A 20,836-nucleotide genomic window follows, 5' to 3' on the forward strand; every position below is an offset into this window, starting at 1 on the left:
GTCTTCTCCCCTAAGACAGTTTCTCTGGTAGTCTTCATCTTAATTAATGGCAACTCCACTCTTCAAGTTGCTTGGGGAAAAGACCTTGGTGTCATCCTAGACTTTTGTCTTTCACTCTCCGCATGCAATCTATTGGCAATTCTATTGGTTCTACTTTCAAAATGTGAACAGGATCTGACTACTTCTCCCTGGTATACCACTATTTTATCTTACCTGGATTATCGCAACAGCTTCACTGCTTTCACTCCTGACACATTATAGTCTGTTCTCTACAAAACAGCCAAACTGATTTTTTCAAAATTTAAGTCAGATTATATCACTACTTCGCTCAAAATCTTACAACGGCTCCCAACTCACTCCCAATAAAAGCCGAAGTCCTAACAATGGTAAACAATGCTCTACAGACGTGGCTCTTCTTCACTGCTCTGAAATCATCCACTACTCTCCACCCAGTTCACTGTAGTGCAGCAGCACTGGCCTTCTTTCTATTCCTTGAACACTGATCACGTTCTTACTTCTAGGCCTCTGAACTGTTTACTCCACCCGGACTACTCTTCTCCTACATTTAAACATGGATTAGATTAAAACTACTCTTCATCTCCTTCTAGTCTGTGCTCTAATTTAGCTACTCAGGTAGGTATCTTGTCACTACCAATTGAAAACGACAACTCCCTACTCCAACATTCCCTATCCCACTTTACTGCTTTTTCTCCAAAGCACTCGTCACCTTCTAATAACTAATTTATTTATTTTGTTTTTTGTCTTCTCTGGCACATAAAATTTAAGACTCCTAAGAGGGTCAGGATTTTTTTTTTACAGTTGGTTCACAGTCTATCTCCAGTATCTAGAACTGTGACTGCACATAATAAATATTTGTTGAATAAATGAACAAAGGAGTCTCACACCTTATGCATCATCTAAAGTAAGGAAATAAAGTTATTTTTCATGGCTAATCAAAGTGACAGTTTTATAAGAGTCATATTTAAAATAAATCTGGAATGGTAATGAAGTAAGTTACAGAACTTTTATTTTAATCTTATTATTATGAAATAAAGCAAGTTCCCAGGTAATGCTGATGTTGCTGGTCTAGGTAGCACACTATAAGAACCTACTATAGAGGTTATCCTATCAACTACAATATGCATCCTTTTCGGTCTAGTATTAATTAGTTCTTTTACCTCCTTCCTTGACAAGGCAAGGACTTAAGGACATTTTAATTACATTTACCATTCTGACTTACACTATTATTGTCAAGTACTTAATTCTATGGGTTTATTAAATCCAACACGGCATCATTACTTTATATAATCAATAAGCATTTAGATTTACTGCATTTTTACCATGTCTATTGCTTTCCATTCCTTTCTGCATCTCTGATCTTCATCTTCATCTTGTGCATCTCTTCCTTCTGCCTTTAGAATATACTTTAAGGTTTTCTTTAATGTAGTTCTGCTGGTGGCAAATTATTCAGATTTATTTATCTAAAAATGTCTTTATTTTACCTTTGTCTTGAGAGATTTTCACTGTTATAGAATTTTAGATTGGCAGGTATTTTCCTTCACACACTGAAGATGTGGTCCCACTATCTTCTGGTTTCCGTTGCTTCACTGAGAAGTTGGCTGTCAGTCTAATTGCTGGTCCTCTGAAGACAATACTTTTTCTCTGTCTTCTTTTAAGACTACCTCTTTGTATTTTATTTTCAGCAGTTTTACTATGATGTGTCAAGGTGAGACTGTCCCACCATCAGCAGGGGTCACAGGATCAGACACAATTAGCTTTAATCTAGCACTGTTAGCTTTATAGAAGAATATAGGATAGGAAATTCAGCATGCACAGCATCTTCAAACTCACCAGTAGGCCAAGCAACTATTCACACACATAGTTTCTTGGATCTTTCCCCAGCCTACACAAAGAGTATGCACAGCTGCCAAGGACAGTTAAGGTGCATGTGGTTCACCTCAATACAGAGATATGCCTTGGTTTTCTGCCAGTCATATATTGTTCACTTTGCATTAATTTAAGGCCAACATGCCAACTCACAGTTCTCTCAGTCCAGATGCAATACCACAGATGTGGTTTCATAGTAAATTTAAGAGATAACTAGCTCCTAGCACATAATATTCTGTATTTGTCTTAACTTAGTATATTTCCACAAAATGGTACTATGAGAAGGGAGACACAAGGTCAGATTTTCAGGCAGGTCTAGGTCTGTTCAGGGTCCAGGTCTGATATTAAATCTTTACTCACATTGTAGATTTCAAGTCATTTATTCTCTGGGGTACAGTGGCTTATTGAATCTCTGCCTTGATGTCTTTCATCAATTTGGTAAAATTCTCAACAATAATCATTTCTAATATTTGCTTCAGCTGCATTATTTCTCTTCTCTCCTTTTAGGTCTCCTATTGAATATGTTTAACTTTCTTAATTCATCTTCTATCTCTTTTCCATATTTTTTCCATCATTTTTGTCTCTCCATGCTTCCTTCTGTATATTTTCTTCTAACATACCTACAAGTTCAATAATTCTCTTTTCAACTGTGTCTTATCTTCCATTCAATGAATCCACTGAGTTCTTAATTTTGGTAATTATATTTTTTCAGTTCTAGGATTTTCATCTTTAAAATAGTTTTTAGTTCACAGTTGAAACTTTTGATCTTGTCTTTCATTTGCCAGCATGGTTATTTTCAAGCTAGGTCTGATAACTCCAATATCTAGAGCTGCTGTGAATTTGTTTCTATTGTCCATTGCTTATGCTAGATTTATTCATGCTGACTTGCCTTTTCCTATGTATTGTTTTTCCTTGTATTTTTTATTGTGCCCTAGTTATTGTATTTACAATTTTGAAAAAATAAATGAAGTCCTTAGATGATCTTTTTTAGAATATTTTCTTTCAGAGAGGATTTAATTTTGCATCCTGTGGACACCAGCAATCCAGGATTACCTCAATTTAATTTCAGGGCTGATATGATTTGAAGTTGAGTTGCATGAGGGCTTATCTTCTACTGGTGTACTCTAGACTATAGCACTTTGGGAACCTAAACCACAGTGAGTTCACCCCCACAGTGGCGAGCACTAGGTTCCAATTCCCATGCCCCTGTGAGGCTATCACAAGTGCTCTTAGCCATTCCACCAAAACTGGCAAATGCTCCCAGGGGAAAAGTATACTCAAAAGCCAGCCTCACATTCCTAGGCTGGTAACTCTTTTCTATCTTGTTTACTTTCCAATGCCTTCAAACAGGTTTTTGGTTTTATTTTTTCAAATATATACCCTTGGTTCAATTTTTCTAGTTCTACTTAGAGGGAGGGTTGGTCCAAATCACCTAGTCTCTCATTCCCCAAACCAGAAGTTGGGTAACAGAACTTTAAACAAGATAGCAATGGAATATATCTAATTAAAGTGAAACTGTACCCAGAACTCAGATATCTTAAAGTAGCCATCAAGTAAGACATTTTTGTATCAAAAATTAAACTAACCGAAAGTTAGCACCTAAAAAACTATTTTTTTAAAAAATGACATTAATGAATGACTAATGTTTACAAAAATCAAGATAATAAAACAATTATTTCTTCATAACTTATGAGAAATATTGTACTTTAAAATGTATGAATAAGTGACAATTTTGAGGAAACTTCTTTTGCAACCTAGAAGTGCAACTTTCTTTTTAAGAAATTAAATGTTTAAATATTCTTGTATAAATATATTTTGTAGAGACCATTTCTGCCCTGAAATAGTATTTAATTAGGTGTGCATATAGGCCACTCTCTTTTACCTACATCAAATTTTTTTCTTCTTAATACAATACCAGGTTCAGCTGAACGTTTATTGAGCATAAATGTGATCATTAAGGAAAATGAGACACAGTGGGTATTCTGGAGAAATTTCTAATCTTAAAAGAAAAATATAAAGATACAATGTGATAATGGCGTAACAGAGGTATGCATAAGATGCTTTAGGTATACAGGAGGGACATCATGTCAGCACAACAGTTTCATTCATGACATTTCAATTACTACCTAAAATGCCTGTTTCCTTTGGTGATGCAATACTAAGAAAAAAAGAAAACACATATAAATTTATATTTTAAACTTAAAAAAACTCACCTGTATATATAAACATAAAGCATTATATGAGACACCAAAGTGAAAAAGCTGATATGAAAACTTACCCCATCTGGCAGTGCCCTCCAGCACACAGCACTAACAAATTCATTTGTATCATCTTCTTTTCGGTCTTTATCCAGAACGCTTTTGACTGTATCAAACTTAAAAGTTAGCAAAGTCTTAGAAAGTCCTTTATAGTACAGGTAAAGAGAGTTGTTCTCACTTCCTGAAAAAAAAAAGTAAAGAAAAAACAAGTTTTTTAGAATGAGATAACTCAGAATTGAAATCACATTCATAAGGTAATTATCATCCAATGTTTAAGCTGAAAAAGTAATCATCTTTTATGGTTAAATTTGAAAGACCAGAGCACAGAATTTTTGGGAATCATATGAGAAAAGGATTCACAGAAAAAAGCTATACATTACTTATCTAAAGAAATAATCATTGTTAAATGATATAATAGTATTGATAATTCTAAGGCTGAAATTATTATATAAAAATCATTTATAGCAGATGTCTAGAGAAGAACCAGAAATTTGTTATTATATCATGAATCTTATATTTAGAAAGATTTCTATCTAAATAGGAAAAAGAAAGTTATAGCACGTACAAGGGAAAATTTTAATAACCTACAAAACTTATTTCCCATTCCCCAATAAAGGCATTACTCTAGTAGATGAGTGGTCTAAAAACCTATATTTTTGAGCAGTCTATCAAAGCAGGATAATTACGAGAGAGATTCGCTTTGGCAGGGTTTAGGTTCATGTACAGGTGTAGAGAGTCAACTTTACTGACTAAAGACCAAGTCATTTCAAAGTACTGATGAAAGTTCATATATTCAGGCATTAGATATATTAGAGCATTTGAACACTACCAAATTTGATCCTTCTACTTCTGATTTAAATTTGTATAAATTATCAACAATAAAAGTCCTAGAATAATAGATCAAGACTACCCAAACAGACTGCTTAATGAAGAGAACACTATATAGGGGAAAATGAATATCAAGCTTAAGAAGACAAATGTCTCAAAAATTAGGATATTAGCAGAAATTAATATTTTGTCTTCTACATAATATCTATAGAAATTACGTTAAAAGGGAGAAAAACTACAAAACATATTTAAAAATCATGTTATTTCATGTTGTCAGGGCTTGTACCCAGTAAAGGAGGGAAAGACTAATGCTTCTTCCAGTACAACCCAAGCAAAATTCAAAGTGCTGAGGCATTGAGTCTATATGCTACCTTCCGAGTGTACAAATCATTTCCTGACTTGGTATGTACTCTACTTCCATTGAAAGCAATTTCAGTGACAGATACCTGCTAAAAAGTTCCAGGAAACGATGGTTTCACTTACCACAAGCTATATAATCCCCATTGGAAGCGAGGCCTACAAAGTTTTTTTCATTGATATGACCCTTGAAGGACCGTAGACAGTATGGTTTCCCTACATTCCACAGCTTTAGCTGGCTGTCTGTTGAGCTGAGGCAAACACAAAAAGTTAGAATGCAGTTAAGATTTTGTGGCATGAAACTTATCACTACTAATTAGAGGTAATCCAGTTTGCAGGTTAAGAATGCAGACTCTGGAGCCAGATTGTGTGGGTTAGAATGCTCAACATGCCATTAATTTACTTTTGACCTTGGGAAAGTTATACAACCTCTCTAGTCTCAGTTTTTTCATCTGTTAAATGTGAAAAATAATGATTCCTACCTTATAGAATTAGATGAATCCTATAAGATATTGTGAAAATTAAATTAATTCTTTTAAAATGCTTTCAATAGTACCTGGGCATGTAGGAAGTGCTTAATAAACATTAATCATCAATACCACCATATCACTACCATCAAACAACAAAAGAGCTCTATTGGGAGTGGTGCTTAATTTCAGGGATACAAGTGTTCCACTTGATTTGATTTACTTTTCAACTGGTGAACTGTATTAGTATACTGAATATAAACTATTTTCTTAGCTTAGTGGTACCTAAAGGGGTGGAGTACTATGAATGATTAAATGGTCTATATAAAGTAGTTTATCTTACTGAAATAATATGCAACTGCAGTTATTTACCAAAAATATAATTGAATATAAAAATCACTGGTAATCCTATCATACAGATAGTCTTAGGACTTGAATAAAACACCATGTTTTGTTTTTTTCTGACTTTTTATTACAAAAAATCAAATCATACCATACATATTATTTTGTAAATTGCTTCTCCCTCATTCAACAATTTGTTTTACCTTTTTTCTGTAAAATAAAGATGTTTCTATATATCTTTATTAATGACTACACAATAAATCATCCTTTCTCTTACTGTAACATTCACAGAATAGGGCACTATGCTAAATGTTTACATATATTATGTTATTTAAAGATTCACAACATAAGATAAATACTATTATCAGCTCTTATCAGCTCCATTTTAGAGATGAGGAAATTGAAATTTAGAAGGTTAAGGACATTTTCAAGGTACCACAGCTAGTAAATAGCAGAGCTAAGAGTGAAACTGTCTTATTTCAGAGGCCAAACTCTAAACTCTTTAAATACTTCTCTATTGCTTCTCATCATTTTTTCAACATAACATCTACTCTTAGACTTTTAGGTTGTTTTAAATTTGTTTCTTGCTCAACAATGATGCATTGACTATCCTTTTATATGTATATATATTTTTTTATTGGTCAAGAATTCAGAGGTTGTAGCAATATGTGTACATTTTAATATTACTTGTTAGTATTTCCAAAAATACTTGTGGATTCTAAATACTTCAAAACTCCAAATATGTCCAAGAGAAAAATCATCTTGATTTATAAAAACTAAGAAGGAAAAAAGACTGGTGAAAATACAAACAGCATATCCACATTAACCAGGTCAACTAAGATTTCCAATTTATACAATTAAGTATACTACAACTAGTTGAAATCAAAGTAATTGATTCAACATTTATAAATCTGAAATTGAAGAAAAATATTTTTGCCATATAATCCATCATCCATATTTGAATCTGAATAAAATTTTAATTATTTACTGGTCATTAGAACTCCTAAAGATAGAATACTTTTTGACTGGTTACCACTTAATTTAGATTTGTGAATTAATTACCTATACTACCTTCCCCTGGAAAGCTCAGTTCCCACCTTCTTTGTTTCCTTTTTTTGTAACTCACTTCAAATTACCTTGCTAAACCAATGCAAATTACCAAATTCTTATCTAGAGCAACAAGTATGGATGTGGTGAGAGATACCAAGTTCAAGGCACTGGCATTAATAAACTCCTAAGAGAGATTAGAAACTAAGTGAAAAGAAGAAAATAATGTATCATTAAACTTGAGAAGAAATAATAGATATGAAAAAGAGAGAAATTAAGAATGAGTATTTACTAGGGTAATATAAAATAAAGAGAACCACGACATGGGTAACAGAAAGAAGGGACTGCCTCTGTTAGTAGAAGAGCTTTGTCAACAATATTTTGGCAATTGAGATTTATTACCTGGTTGACATCTTATTACCTTGTTGACATCGTGTTACCTTCAAACAAAATAAAAAACTAAAAGCCCATATTATGATTCTCTAGTTCAGAAGGCTTCTCAAAGGACATTTGTTGGGTATAAGCAGCCACACTTATAACGTTCTCTTCAAAACATATTTAAAAATTCACCATGAAATCACAGGGAGATCAAGTAACATGGAATCATAAAAAGTCAACCAAATATTACTTAAAGTCAAAAATACTACTACTATACTGCAATGCAGATAAATAGACAATAACATATTAGTAGACTTTAATAAATAAAACACTACTCTTATATTGCATCAACTATGTTGTTTCTCTCTTCTTAAGGAGAAGCAGTGGCTGAAATCCAATCTGAAGTTCAAATATTTAAGGGAGCTACATTAAAAACTAGTGTCATCAGGATTTTATTCATAAACAACATACAAAAGTGAGCAATACTGGCCAGAATATACATGTATTTTAATTAGACAAGTTATAAAAATCTACTATTTGGGCCAGCCCCGGTGGCCTAGGGTTTAAGTTTGGCGTGCTGCACTTCGGTGGCCTGGGTTTGGTTCCTGGGTGCGGACCTACACCACTCATCTGTCAGTGGCCAGGCTGTGGTGGTGGCTCAGGTACAAAAAGTGGAAGATTGGCAACAGATATTAGCTCAGAGCAAATCTTCCTGAGCAAAAAAAATCTACTATTTAAGAAACAGCGCATACACCACAGAATTACTCTTTAGATATATCCATGGTGACGTTACAAACTGGTAAATGATGATAACAGAGATCTGTGTTAAGCTCAACCTCTGAAGAGAGTAATACTCACGCAGAGACAATTTCCTCACCACTCACAAACTTTGCATAAGAGACTGCTTTTCGGTGTCCTTTGAATACCATGATTGGCTGTTTAGTGTTACGAAGATCATAGTAGTGGACACAGTGATCTAAAATAAAACAAAACAAACAAACAGAGAAAAATGTGGTAAATGAAGAAATGAAAAGCAAAGTTAATTTTAACTGGTTCTGGTGTTTTTCATCAAATGTTTCACAATGTCAAACCTATAACAGCCAGAAAACTAAGGGCTATGACTCATTTTCAAAGATAAGGAAGATACAACGGGTGTTCTGTTTTCAATCCAGGAAAACAAAATTGCATAAGAAAGTATACACATATGCCAATGTGAGTCTGAAAAGGAGCTCCACTGATATTCCCTGTGATCCTGGCTCTAGAAACAGAGTATTCCGGGTTCAGAGTTAACTGGAAATTTTAAAAATGTATCCTTACATTCTGATAGCTTTATAAAAAAGGTAATACAAACACTTTGGGCTTCTGGCTAAACATGATCCTATATAATTTTATTTCCCACATTTGCTTTTTAAAAAACAGTTTCTTGAGACACATCTTACATATAATAAAAGCAATTCACCGTAAGTATACAATTCAATGAGTTTTACTAAATCTACCCAGTGGTGCAACCATCACCATAAATCAATTTTAGAATATTTTCCTCATCCTAAAAAGATATCTCATGCCCATTTACACCCAATGTCCTAGGCAACCACTATATCTATCTCTATAAATTTGCCTTTTCTGAACACTTAATATAAACGGAATCAGACAATACATGGCTTCTACGTATGGCTTCTTATGCTTTGCATGTTTTTGAAGTTCATCCATGTTTTAACATGTGTCAGCAGTACACTCCTTTTTATCACTGAATAGTACCCATTGTATGGATATATCCCATTTTGTCTAACCACTCATCAGTTGATGGATATTTGTTTCTACTTTTTGATTATGATGAGTAATGTTGCTATGAACAATCAGATTCAAGTCTGTGTGGACATGTATTCAGGTCTCAGGTAGATACCTTACCTTATACTTGAGAAGTGTAATTATTATGTCATGTAGTAATTTCACGCTTAACTTTTAAAGTAAGTGACAAACTGTTGACTGCACCATTTTACATTCCCACCAGCAATACATGATGGTTCCAGTTCCTTTACTGAGTTCTTTGAAAATTTTGGATACAGATCTGATAAAGATGTGTGTTTTACAAATATCTTCAACCATTCTGTTGCTTGTCTTTTTATTTTCTTAACAGTGTATTTTGAAGCAGAAAAGTTCTGAATTTTGATAAGGTCCAATTTATCTTCTTTTTCTTTCACACACCACACTTTTCGCATCGTAAATAAGAAAACTTTGACTAATCCAACATCTTTTAATCTTAATCCAAGATTTTTCTCCTACTTTTTTTCCTAAAAGTTTGATTTCTTACATTTAAGTCTGAGATAAATTTTAAGTTAACTTTCGTGTATGGTGTGAAGGAAAAAGTCTAGTTCATCTTTTTGCATTTAGATGGATATGCATCCAGTTGTCCCAGCATCATTTGAGAACAGACTACTTTTTTCCTAATGAAAGGAAAAAAGCTGCTTTGGCAACTTTGTCGAAAATGAATAGACTAAAAATAAGAATTTACTTCTAGATTATTAATTCTAATCAATTGATCTACATATGTCTACCCTTCTGCCAGTACAACAATGTCTTGATAACTGTGGCTTTATAATTTTGAAATTGGGAAGAGGAAGTCCTCCAACTTTTTTCTTTTTCAAAATTGTTTTGAAAAATCCTGTTTTTTTGCATTTCCACATAAATTTTAGGATCAGCTTATCATTTCCCGCAAAAAAGCCTGCTGGAATTTTTACAGGAATGGAGTCGAATCTCTAGATCAATTTCAGGAGAATTACCATCTTAACAATATTGAGTCGGCCAATCTATGAACACAAAATGTCTCTTCATTTATTTACATCTTCTTTAATTTCCCTCAGCAAACTTTTGTAATGTTCAGTGTACAAGTCTTGTACTTATTTTATTAAATTTATTCCTTTAAGTATTTTATTCTTTTTGATGTTACTCTGAACAGAATTTTTATTTTGGGATTGTTCATTGTTCATGTATAGAAAGGCAATTGATTTTTTTATATTGATGTTTTATTCTGTGGCCCTGCTGAACATTTTATTAGTTCTAATACTTTTATCTTTTAAGATTCCTTAAACTTTTATACATATGGGATGATGTTATCTGCAAATAGTTTAATGTTTCCTTTCAAATCTGGATATCTTTTATTTCCGTTTCTTCCCTAGCTACATTGGCTAGAATCTCCAGTACCATGCTGAATTGAAGGGGCAAAGTGAACATCCTTGTCTTGTTCCTAATTGCAAGGTAAAAGCCTTCACTCTTTCACTATTAAGCAGGATGCTCACTGCTAGTTTTTCATATAAACGCTTTGTCAGGTTGAGGAAGTTTCCTGCTCTTTGTTTAAGAGTTTTTATCATCAATGGGTGTAGAATTTTATCAAATGCCTTTTCTATATTTATTGAGACGACTGTGGGGGTTTAGTCCTTTATTCTATTAATGCGGTATATTACATTAATTGATTTTTGGATGTTAAACAAATCTGGCACTCCTGGGATAAATCCCACACTGTCACAGTGTATAATCTTTTAAATATGCCATTGGATTTGGTTTCCTAATATTTTGTTGAGAACACTTGCATCTATATTCTTGAGGAATACTGGTCTGTGTTTTTCTACTTATGAGCTATCTTTGGCTTTGGTTTTAGAAATCCTTCAGGGAAGAATGTGTGAAGCATATTATTTTTTCTTTCAACACTTGATAAAATTCACCCGTGAAGCCATCTGGGTCTCAGCTTTTCTTTGTAGGAAGATTATTAGTTACTAACTCAATTTCTTTACTTTTCATAGGTCTATTCAAATTTTCTATTTCTTCTGAGTCAGTTTTGGTAATTTGTATTTTCTAGGTATTTTTCACTTCATCTACATTACTGAATAAGTTGGCATACAGGTGCTCACAGTGTTCCCCTATTACTCTTTTAATATCTGAAAGGTCAGTGGTAATGTCCCCTCTTTAATTGTTAATTTTAGTGATCTGTGTCTTCTTTTTTCTTGGTTAGTCTAAGTAAAGATTTGCCAATTTTGTTGATCTTTTCAAAGAAACAACTTTTGGTTTTACTGATTTTCTCTATCATTTTTCTGTTTGCTATTTCCACTCTAATCACTATTATTTCCTTCCTTCTGCTTATCTTTAGTTTGTTATTCTTTTTCTAGATTTTTATGGTGAAAGCTTAGATTATTGAGATCTTTCTTCTTTTTTAATATAGGTACTTAAAACTATACATTTCTTAGAAGCATTGTTTCAGCTGCTAGCACAGATTTCAATATGTGTTTTCATTTTCACTCACTTCAAAATACTAATTTCTCTTGTAATTTCTTCTTTGATGGAAGGGTTCTTTAGAAATGTGCTGTATTTCCAAATATTTGTGGATTTCCCAAATTAAGTATTGTTGCTGCTTTCTAATTTAATTCCATTTTAGTCAGAGAAAATGACTTGTGTGTGTGTGTGAGGAAGATTAGCCCTGAGCTAACATCCATTGCCAATCCTCCTCTTTTTGTTGAGGAAGATTGGCCCTGGGCTAACATCAGTGCCCATCTTCCTCTACTCTTTTTTAATATGTGGGACGCCTGCCACAGCACGGCTTGGTAAGCAGTGCGTAGGTCTGTGCCTGGGATCTGATCCTGCAAACCATGGGCCGCTGAAGCAGAGCACATGAACTTAACTACTACGCCACCAGGCTGGACCGCAGAAAATTATTTTTATAATTTCTAGTCTTTTAAATTTGTTAAGACTTGTTACATGACCTAATATATGGTCCATCCTAGAGAATGTTCCATGTGTGCTTGAATGTGTTTTTGCTATTGTTGGGTAGAGTGAGCTATAAATGTCTGTTAGGTCAAGTTGATAATGTTATCCAAGTCTTCTATATCCTTGTTGATTTTCTTTCTAGTTGTTCTATCTATTGAGAGTAGAGTTCTGAAGTCTCCAACTACTTTTTTAAATTGTCTATTTCCCCCTTCAATTCTATAATAGTTTCATGTATTTCACAATACATTTCACACTATTTGTTATAATCATTCTATCTTGCTGCTGAATTGACCTTTTTATAATTATACAATGCCTTTGTTTGTAGTACCAATTTTTACTTAAAGTCCATTTTGTTTGATTTAAATATAGTCATTCCAGCTTTTTCTTGGTTAATATTCACGTGGTATATCTCTTTCCATCCTTTTACTTTCAACCTGTGTCTTTGAATCTAAAGTGCATCTTTAATATTTAATTACATTTAATTAAATACATTTAATATATTTATTTATATGATAGGATTTACACCCGCAACAGTGCTATTTGCTTTTGTTACATCTTTTTTGTTTTTATACTCCTCTCTGCCTTTTTTGTATTAAGTAGATATTCTCTAGGGTAATACTTTAGTTCCTTTCTTGCTGTTTTTTTACTATATATTTTTAGAAGTTATTTCCATAGTATTTTTCCTGGGGATTATTATTAGCATGGGAATTTAAAATAATCTAGTTCAGACTATCACTAAATTAATTTTAATACTATACAGAAATTTTGCTCTAATATAGCTCTTTTCCTCCTCTTCTCACTCTATCTCTTGTACATCTTTTTATATTATAAGCCCACAAACACATTTTTATAATTCCTTTTTTACTCAGTTGTCTTTTAAATCACTTAGAGTTATTAGAAAAAAATATATTTAAACTATCTTTTATTATACCAATATTATTATCTTTACCCAGTGTTCTTTATTACTTTGTGTGGATTTGCATTACTATCCTAGTATCCTTTCTTTTTAGCCTGAAGGACTGCCTTTAGTATTTCTTGTAGGGCAGGTCTGCTAGAAAAGAACTTGCTCGGTTTATGTTTATTAGAGAATGTCTTAATTTCCTCTTCATTTTTGATGGATAATTTTGCTAGATATAAAAATCTTTCTTGACAATCTTCCTTTCAGCACTTTAAACACACCTCACTGCCTTCTAGTTTTCATGGTTTCTAACGAGAAGTTGCTGATTTTATTGAGGATCCCTTTTATGCACCGAGTTGCTTTTCTCTTGCTGTTTTCCAAGATTCTCTCCCTGCCTTTGACTTTAAATAGTATAAACATGATGTGTTTAGGCATGCATCTCTGAGTTTATCCTACTTTGAATTCATTAAGCTTCTTAGATGTGTAAATTGATGTTTTTCATCCAATTTGGGAAGACTTTGGCCATATATTTCTTCAAATATTTTTCTATCCCTTTCTCTCTCCCCTTTATCTTCTGGGTGTCTGTATATATTGGTATGCTTCATGGAGTCTCACAGGTTTTTTGAGGCTCTATTCATTTTTCTTTCTATTACTTAGACTGGATAATCACTACTGACCTATCTCCAAGTTTACTGATTCTTCTGCCAGCTAAAATTTGTGCATGAGCTATTACATTCAATGAATTAAACCACAATTAAGGAATTAAAGAAAAATATGACAAATATGCCTCACCAAATAGAGAGTATTAAAAAAAAAAGACATAAGAAAAAAAAATAGAAATTCTGGAGTTAGAAAGTATGACTGAAATGAAAACATCACTGAAGTCTCTAATAAGCCCAACATGAGTGGTAGTTTCTACTGACTGAATTTTTCCTGCTTCTTTGTGTATCTCATAAGTTTTTTGTGAAAAACTAGATATTTTAGATAATATAATGTAGCAACTCCAGAATCAGTTCCTGTCTCCCTCTCCCTGGTTTGTTGTAGTTGGGCTTTTGGTTGTTGGCGGTGGTGTTGTTATTTATTTGTTTAGTGACTTTTCTAGAACTAATTCTGTAGAGTCTGTAATCCTTGCTGTATGAAACTACTGAAGTGTCTGATCAGTGTTTTATTTGTGTGTGTGTGTGTGTGTGTGAGGAAGATCAGCCCTGACCTAACATCCATGTTAATCCTCCTCTTTTTGCTGAGAATGACCGGCCCTGAGCTAACATCTATTGCCAATCCTCCCCCTTTTTTTCCCTTTCTCCACAAGGCCCCAGTAGATAGTTGTATGTCATAGTCGCACATCCTTCTAGTTGCTATAGTGGGATGCCGCTTCAGCATGGCCGGACAAGTGGTGCGTCGGTGTGCATCCAGGATCTGACCCCGGGCCGCCAGTAGCGGAGCGTGCACACTTAACCGCTAAGCCATGGGGCTGGCCCCTGATCAGTGTTTTTTAATTTTTGTTTTTATTTTTTAACCTAGCTGAGTAAAGGTTGCTCCTGGGTTAGTATCACTTAGCAGTCACAAGATTTCCTTAAATGCTTTGAGCCAGTATGTCTTCTACCCATTGCCAAGGGATCTGTGTGTGTGTTAGGGCACACTCTTATAAATCTGCCTTATTTATAAGGTAGACTTATTATATATTATATAATTATTAACTTATTACACACAACTTATAAGTCTGCCTTTGCCTTCACTTCTCGCTAACGGAGGCTCAAGGTCAGCTAGAGGTAAGCAACTGGAGCCCTCTCCAGTTTTTCCTGGATAGGCACACTGGCCTGGACACCCACAAAGCATTCTACATCCCAGGAACACCCGAGAGCTTTTTGAAAGCCCCTGTGGTTGTTTTGTTGCCCAGATCTTCCTTTCAAATTTTTGGGGCTCTTGTTTGCCCCAACTGGTATGATACTGCATCTGATTGTTTTCAACAATATCCTCGGTACAGGTATTTTCCCACGGAGACTCTGAGTCACATCACACAGAAACAACATCCTGTGAATGGAGCTTTCTCCAGTGAGCTGTAAGTCAGGTCGAATAGCGACAATGATCTGGAAATGGGACTTTCTGAGAAACTCCAAAACCGGTTTTTTCACAGTGGTGACTACAAGGCAGCTGGTTTGCAAGGCTGCCATATCACAGAGTTGGTTCATTTTTATAAATGTGTTAGCATTTTTGTTGCTTATATGGAAAAGTATTCCCATATTTCATTTTTATTATTATAATTGCATTAAGTGATCAGCTCAAATGACAGCATTCAGCCTATATCGCAGAGGTATAAATGGAAAAAAATTATCCTGGGGCCGGCCTGGCGGTGCAAGCGGTTAAGCGCACGTGCTACACTGCGGCGGCCTGGGGTTCACTGGTTCGGATCCCAGGCGCGCACTGATGCACCACTTGTCAGGCCATGCTGTGGCAGGCGTCCCATATAAAGTGGAGGAAAATGGGCATGGATGTTAGCCCAGGGCCAGTCTTCCTCAGCAAAAAGAGGAGATTGGCAGACGTTAGCTCAGGGCCAATCTTCCTCACCAAAAAAAAAAAAAAAAAAAATTATCCTGCTTCAACTGCTGTGGTCATGTTAAATTTATCAGTTACAAAGATTAAACTTCTTTTTTGTAGTAATAATTCACAATTGAAAACATTTTCATAAAATAACTCTTCCCAAGTTATTTTATAAGCTGAAAATAATTTGATAGTATAAAAATAGTATAGTACAGTATAATAACATACTACCTTATTCTCAGGCTAATAAAAAACAAAAGTAGGGGCCGGCCCTGTGGTGTAGTAGTTAAGTTGGCACATTCCGCTTCGATGGCCTAGGGTTCACAGGTACGGATCCCAGGCACAGACCTACGCACTGCTTATCAAGCCATGCTGTGACAGGCATCCCACATAAAAAGTAGAGGAAGATGGGCATGGATGTTAGCCCAGGGCCAAACTTCCTCAGCAAAAAGAGAGGAGGATTGGCCACAGATGTTAGCTCAGGGCTAATATTCCTCACCAAAAAAAAGGGGGGGGGGGAATGTAATATGTAAAAGATGTAGGGATATAAGTAAAGGTTAAATTATGTCATTGTGCACTACAAAAATATTTTACAGGAGCCGGCCCGGTGGCACAGCAGTTAAGTGTATGCACTCCGCTTCGGCGGCCCAGGGTTTGCAGGACCCTAACCAATAATTTTCCACTATAAATGGAAAGTCTGGGGCCGGCCCCATGGCGTAGCGGTTAAGGGCGCGCGTTCCGCTGCGGGCAGCCCGGGTTCCATCCTGGGCACGTACCGATGCACCGCTTTTCAGGCCATGCTGTGGCGGCGTCCCATATAAAGTGGAAGAAGATAGGCACAGATGTTAGCCCAGGGCCAGTCTTCCTCAGCAAAAAGAGAAGAATTGGCGAGGATGTTAGCTCAGGGCTGATCTCCTCCAAAATAAATAAATAAATAAATAAATGGAAACTCTTTCTGAAGTGTCACCATAATTTTTTTTAATATTCTTAATAATTTGAGGATTTAGTATATGATACCATTTCCATTTCTTCTCTTTTCCCTTCTACTTTGAAAAATTTCAAATCTGCAGAAAAGTTGAAAGAACAATACAATGAACACCTTTGTACCTTTCAATCTAGACTAACTGTAAACATTTTACCATTTATGAACACATATACTCACTCTTTTTTCCCCCTGAACCATTTGTAAGTAAGTTTCAAACATCAGTATAGTTTACCCATAAAAATGTCAGCAACTACCTTCTAAACACAAGACTCTCCACAATACCATTATGTCATACTCCAGAAATTAATATTGGCACAATAATATAATTTAATATGCATTCTATATTCAAATATCCCAATTGTTTAAAAAATATCCTGAGTAGCTATTTATTTATTCAGTTTTGCTCGAGGGTCACTCACTGTATTTTGTTTCCATGTCTCCTTATTGTTTTATATATAACTTTCATAATACAGTTATTTTTGAAGCATGTAGAATAGTTGTTTTGCAGAATGTTCTGCACGTCTGAATATGTCTGAATATTTTCTCGTTATTATATTCATATTAAATATTTTTGACAAGGATACTATAAAGTTGATGGTCCTTCCTCTTGCATCACATCAGGAGGCATATAATGTTTGTTCTAAGGATGATGCAAAATTTGACTGCTTAGTTAAATGCCCCCACAGCCTCGTCAATGTAAAGAGAATCCGTTTCTTTCATCCTTTTAGCCAAACTATGCTACTTAACACAACCATTAAGAGGAATGGCAATACAGAAACATTTCCAGTACAATGAATAATCTTCCTGTAGGGATACTAAAAAAACAAACAAACAAACAAACACAGTTTCACCATTAATAAGGTAATCATTGTTGATACGCTAAAATGATAGGGTGAAAATAATTTGTTTGAAATAGATGTAGGAATATCTTATTGAACTTAATGTTTAATGAAGAGTTTGTTACCTTTATTAAAGTAGAATAAAACAACTATAACTGATAAGTCAAAGTTTTTAAATACAGTTTGTGACACAGCGATTCTGCGTTCTAAAAAACGAGAAGACAAAGAAGCAGTCTCAATCCATATACAATATGGCCAATCAGAGATCAAACTGAATCTCAGAAATTCTGAATTCTATCTTCAGGCTTCCAAGATGCTTGAGAGCTTATAAAACTTCTTAACGTCCTACCTTTTGGATATCACCATGATGGGGTTGAGGTGAGAAAGGAAGTTGGAGAAATCCTTAGAAACTTTTCCTTAGGCAGGGCAAATAACTTCTGAGTATTTAAAAATACACAAGTCCACTGGTTACTGATATTTACCTCATATAGCTATCATTATTAATTTTAAAAACAATAATTATATCATTTTTTTTACTTCCTTTAAGCCTTTGATGATATCCTAATACACCATCTTAGAGATCTGAAAGAAAGCTTATCTTTGGAAACAGAAAGATTAAGCAAGTATAAGTTACATAACACAAATGCCTATAAAATACTTTGTATTTCCTTTTAACACCTGCTCTAAATTTGGTTGTTAGATCTTTGATCATCATTTAAAAGGAATCAGAAATTACCATTGCTTATTTTTACTGTCTGTATACAATCAGCCCTGGGTTCCAGCCTAAATAAAACATTAGAAAGTCCTATTAACTTTAGCTCACTATAAGATACTTTTTATTTTATGAATCACTCCTCTAATCCTTACCAATCTGCAAAAGACATAAAAGCAATTGTGATACTCCTCTAGTGTCAGAGATGTTGCAATTACTTATCTGTACATGAGATTAAGCAGCAATCATCAAATCAGCAGCAGTTAGAAATAAATGAAAACAGTTTCCAGTTCTACATGTAAGGAGCCTCGAAGGCAACACTCCATCCTAACGACAACTAAAAGGTGAACAGACTAAAAAGTCAACAACTCTTCTGGGATCCATATGAGAGGTAAGGGCCCAGGTCAAACCTCTGTCCCACAGATTGGAGAGACTGACAGGCAAATACAGGGAGTCAGAGCTTATCAGAGCAGAGACTCATGAGGGGAAATTGTCATGGGAAGTAGTATCCGGACAGAAAAATCTGAACTGTAACTGATGAATTGCTGGAGGCTCAACGTGGACAACTCTGAGAGTTAAAAACTCCAGGGGGACCCAGTCATGAGAGTCCTCTACAATTTTGTCAGATTTATTTCCAGGAGCTTTATCAGGTTCTCAAAGGTAGAGTACAGAAGATTTTTAGAGCAGTGAAAATACTCTATGATACTATAATGATGGATACATGTCATTATACATTTGTTCAAATCCATCAAATAGACAACACCAAGAGTGAACCTTAGGGCAAATTATGGACTTCAGGTGATTATGACGTGTCAATGCAGGTTCATCAATTTTAACAAAAGTACCATTCTGGAGGGGGATGTTGATAATGAGGGAGGCTATACATGCGTAGGGGCAGGAGGCATATGTGAAATGTCTGCATTTTCCTCTCAATATTGCTGTGAACCTAAAACTGCTCTCAAAAAATAAAGTCTTAAAAAAAAAGATAAAAATCTCAGTTATATATATTTTCCCAAAATTAAAAAGAAAATCTCAGTTAAGAAAATCCAGAAAAATGTGTAACAAAGTCCTCCCTCGCCTAACTTATTTGGAACCCCACGATATAAAACACATTCAAGTAGCGCTGCTCCAGTTACAGCCCAAGAGCAGCAGGAGCCCTTTTTACTAAGCCTCTTGCTTCCCTATCCACCTGGCCTTTCTTTCCACCTGCCATTGCTTGAGGAGTCTAAAGAAATAGAATTTCAAAAGATTTAACTGTACCGATCACTATGAAAAATTTTTATGTTTTCCATATTTATCTTTTTTTGCAGAGAAAGTATATTAATGAAGTTTTGATGCTGAATTCCAAAGCTCATGGGCAAATAAAAACTTTTACAAATCACTACTACCACCAAATATGAAAAAAATTCCAATTCAAAATATCAATAACACCTATTTGTTTCCAATAACATCTATCTGTATATATACGTTCATGATTTCTTGACAATTACCTCTGACAGAAGAAAATCTGTTGCCCTAAAAGAGTTTCTCTAGTGCTATCTTTCAAACTAGACTGGTAACAGGGAAAATATTGTTTAAATCTTCATGCTCACTAATAGGACCCAGTACAATGTTCTATACATAGACATTAGTGGCTAAACAACGATGTCACTGTAAACTTTATCACTGGGAAATGCAGAAAAATATGTATCAAATGTAGAAAAAAGGTTTTAAAATTTGTGTTTGTTGTTTGAATTTATCTGAAAGTATACACAACAAATTACTTGTGGAATAAATATAGTTATTATCATATTACTATAAAAAAGATTAGAGACAAACATAAACCACACTATCTAAAATATTCACAGTGGCTTATAAAATATTAAATAAGCACAAGCTGTGGGCAAAAATTCCTGATCTCACAGTTGGCCTACTCAGGAGTCAGTTTCTATATAATAAAATGTGTGCTGATTACCAGGGAAATTCAAAGGTCTATTTTCTTCTTCTACTTAGTAGGTGATATTAAAAAAAACTAGAACTGTCTTTTTTTGATTTTGAGGAAGATCAGCCTTGAGCTAACATCCGATGCCAATCCTCCTTTTTTATTTTGCTGAGGAAGACTGGCCCGGGGCTAACATCCAGACCCATTCCTCTACTTTATATGGGACACCGCCACAGCATCGCTTGACAAGTAGTGTGTCCGTGCGCGCCTGGGATCCAAACCTGTGAACCCCAGGCTGCCGCAGCGGAGCACGCGCACTTAACCACTTGCGCCACCAGGCCGGCCCTAGAATTGTCATTTTATAAAATTGTTCAAACATCATAAATCTAAGTCTAGAGGCAATGTCATCCAAATCTTAGTGGCTTTTAGAAATATAAAAATTAGCATTCCCAGACTAGATAGAAATAAAAGCACTGAAATACACACTCAAAACGTAGTACAAAATTATTTCATCACCATAGCCTAGTTGCTAAGTTTACAAAGTCAAACTAAGCAGCTGTAAAAGTATGTGAACACAGCAAACATGTATTTTGTGAGAATTAATTTGCTTCAAACCTTACTGAC

General features: G+C 34.7%; 1 protein-coding gene across 3 annotated transcripts in view; it reads right to left on the reverse strand.

Annotated features, from left to right (window-relative positions):
- COP1 (COP1 E3 ubiquitin ligase) overlaps window positions 1-20,836 on the reverse strand; it is a 239,848-nt gene that overhangs the window by 50,909 nt on the left and 168,103 nt on the right. For all 3 annotated transcript variants that reach the window (XM_087438258.1, XM_087438259.1, XM_004425010.3), the window contains 3 exons: window positions 8,423-8,540; window positions 5,457-5,581; window positions 4,166-4,326 (listed from right to left, as the gene is read on the reverse strand). In XM_087438258.1, the coding sequence (XP_087294384.1) occupies window positions 4,166-4,326; window positions 5,457-5,581; window positions 8,423-8,540 (404 nt within the window). The remainder of the gene's footprint in view (window positions 1-4,165; window positions 4,327-5,456; window positions 5,582-8,422; window positions 8,541-20,836) is intronic.

Source organism: Ceratotherium simum, chromosome 2 (assembly GCF_057802395.1).
Source record: "Ceratotherium simum simum isolate JZ-2026a chromosome 2, ASM5780239v1, whole genome shotgun sequence".
Taxonomy (NCBI): Eukaryota; Metazoa; Chordata; class Mammalia; order Perissodactyla; family Rhinocerotidae; genus Ceratotherium; species Ceratotherium simum.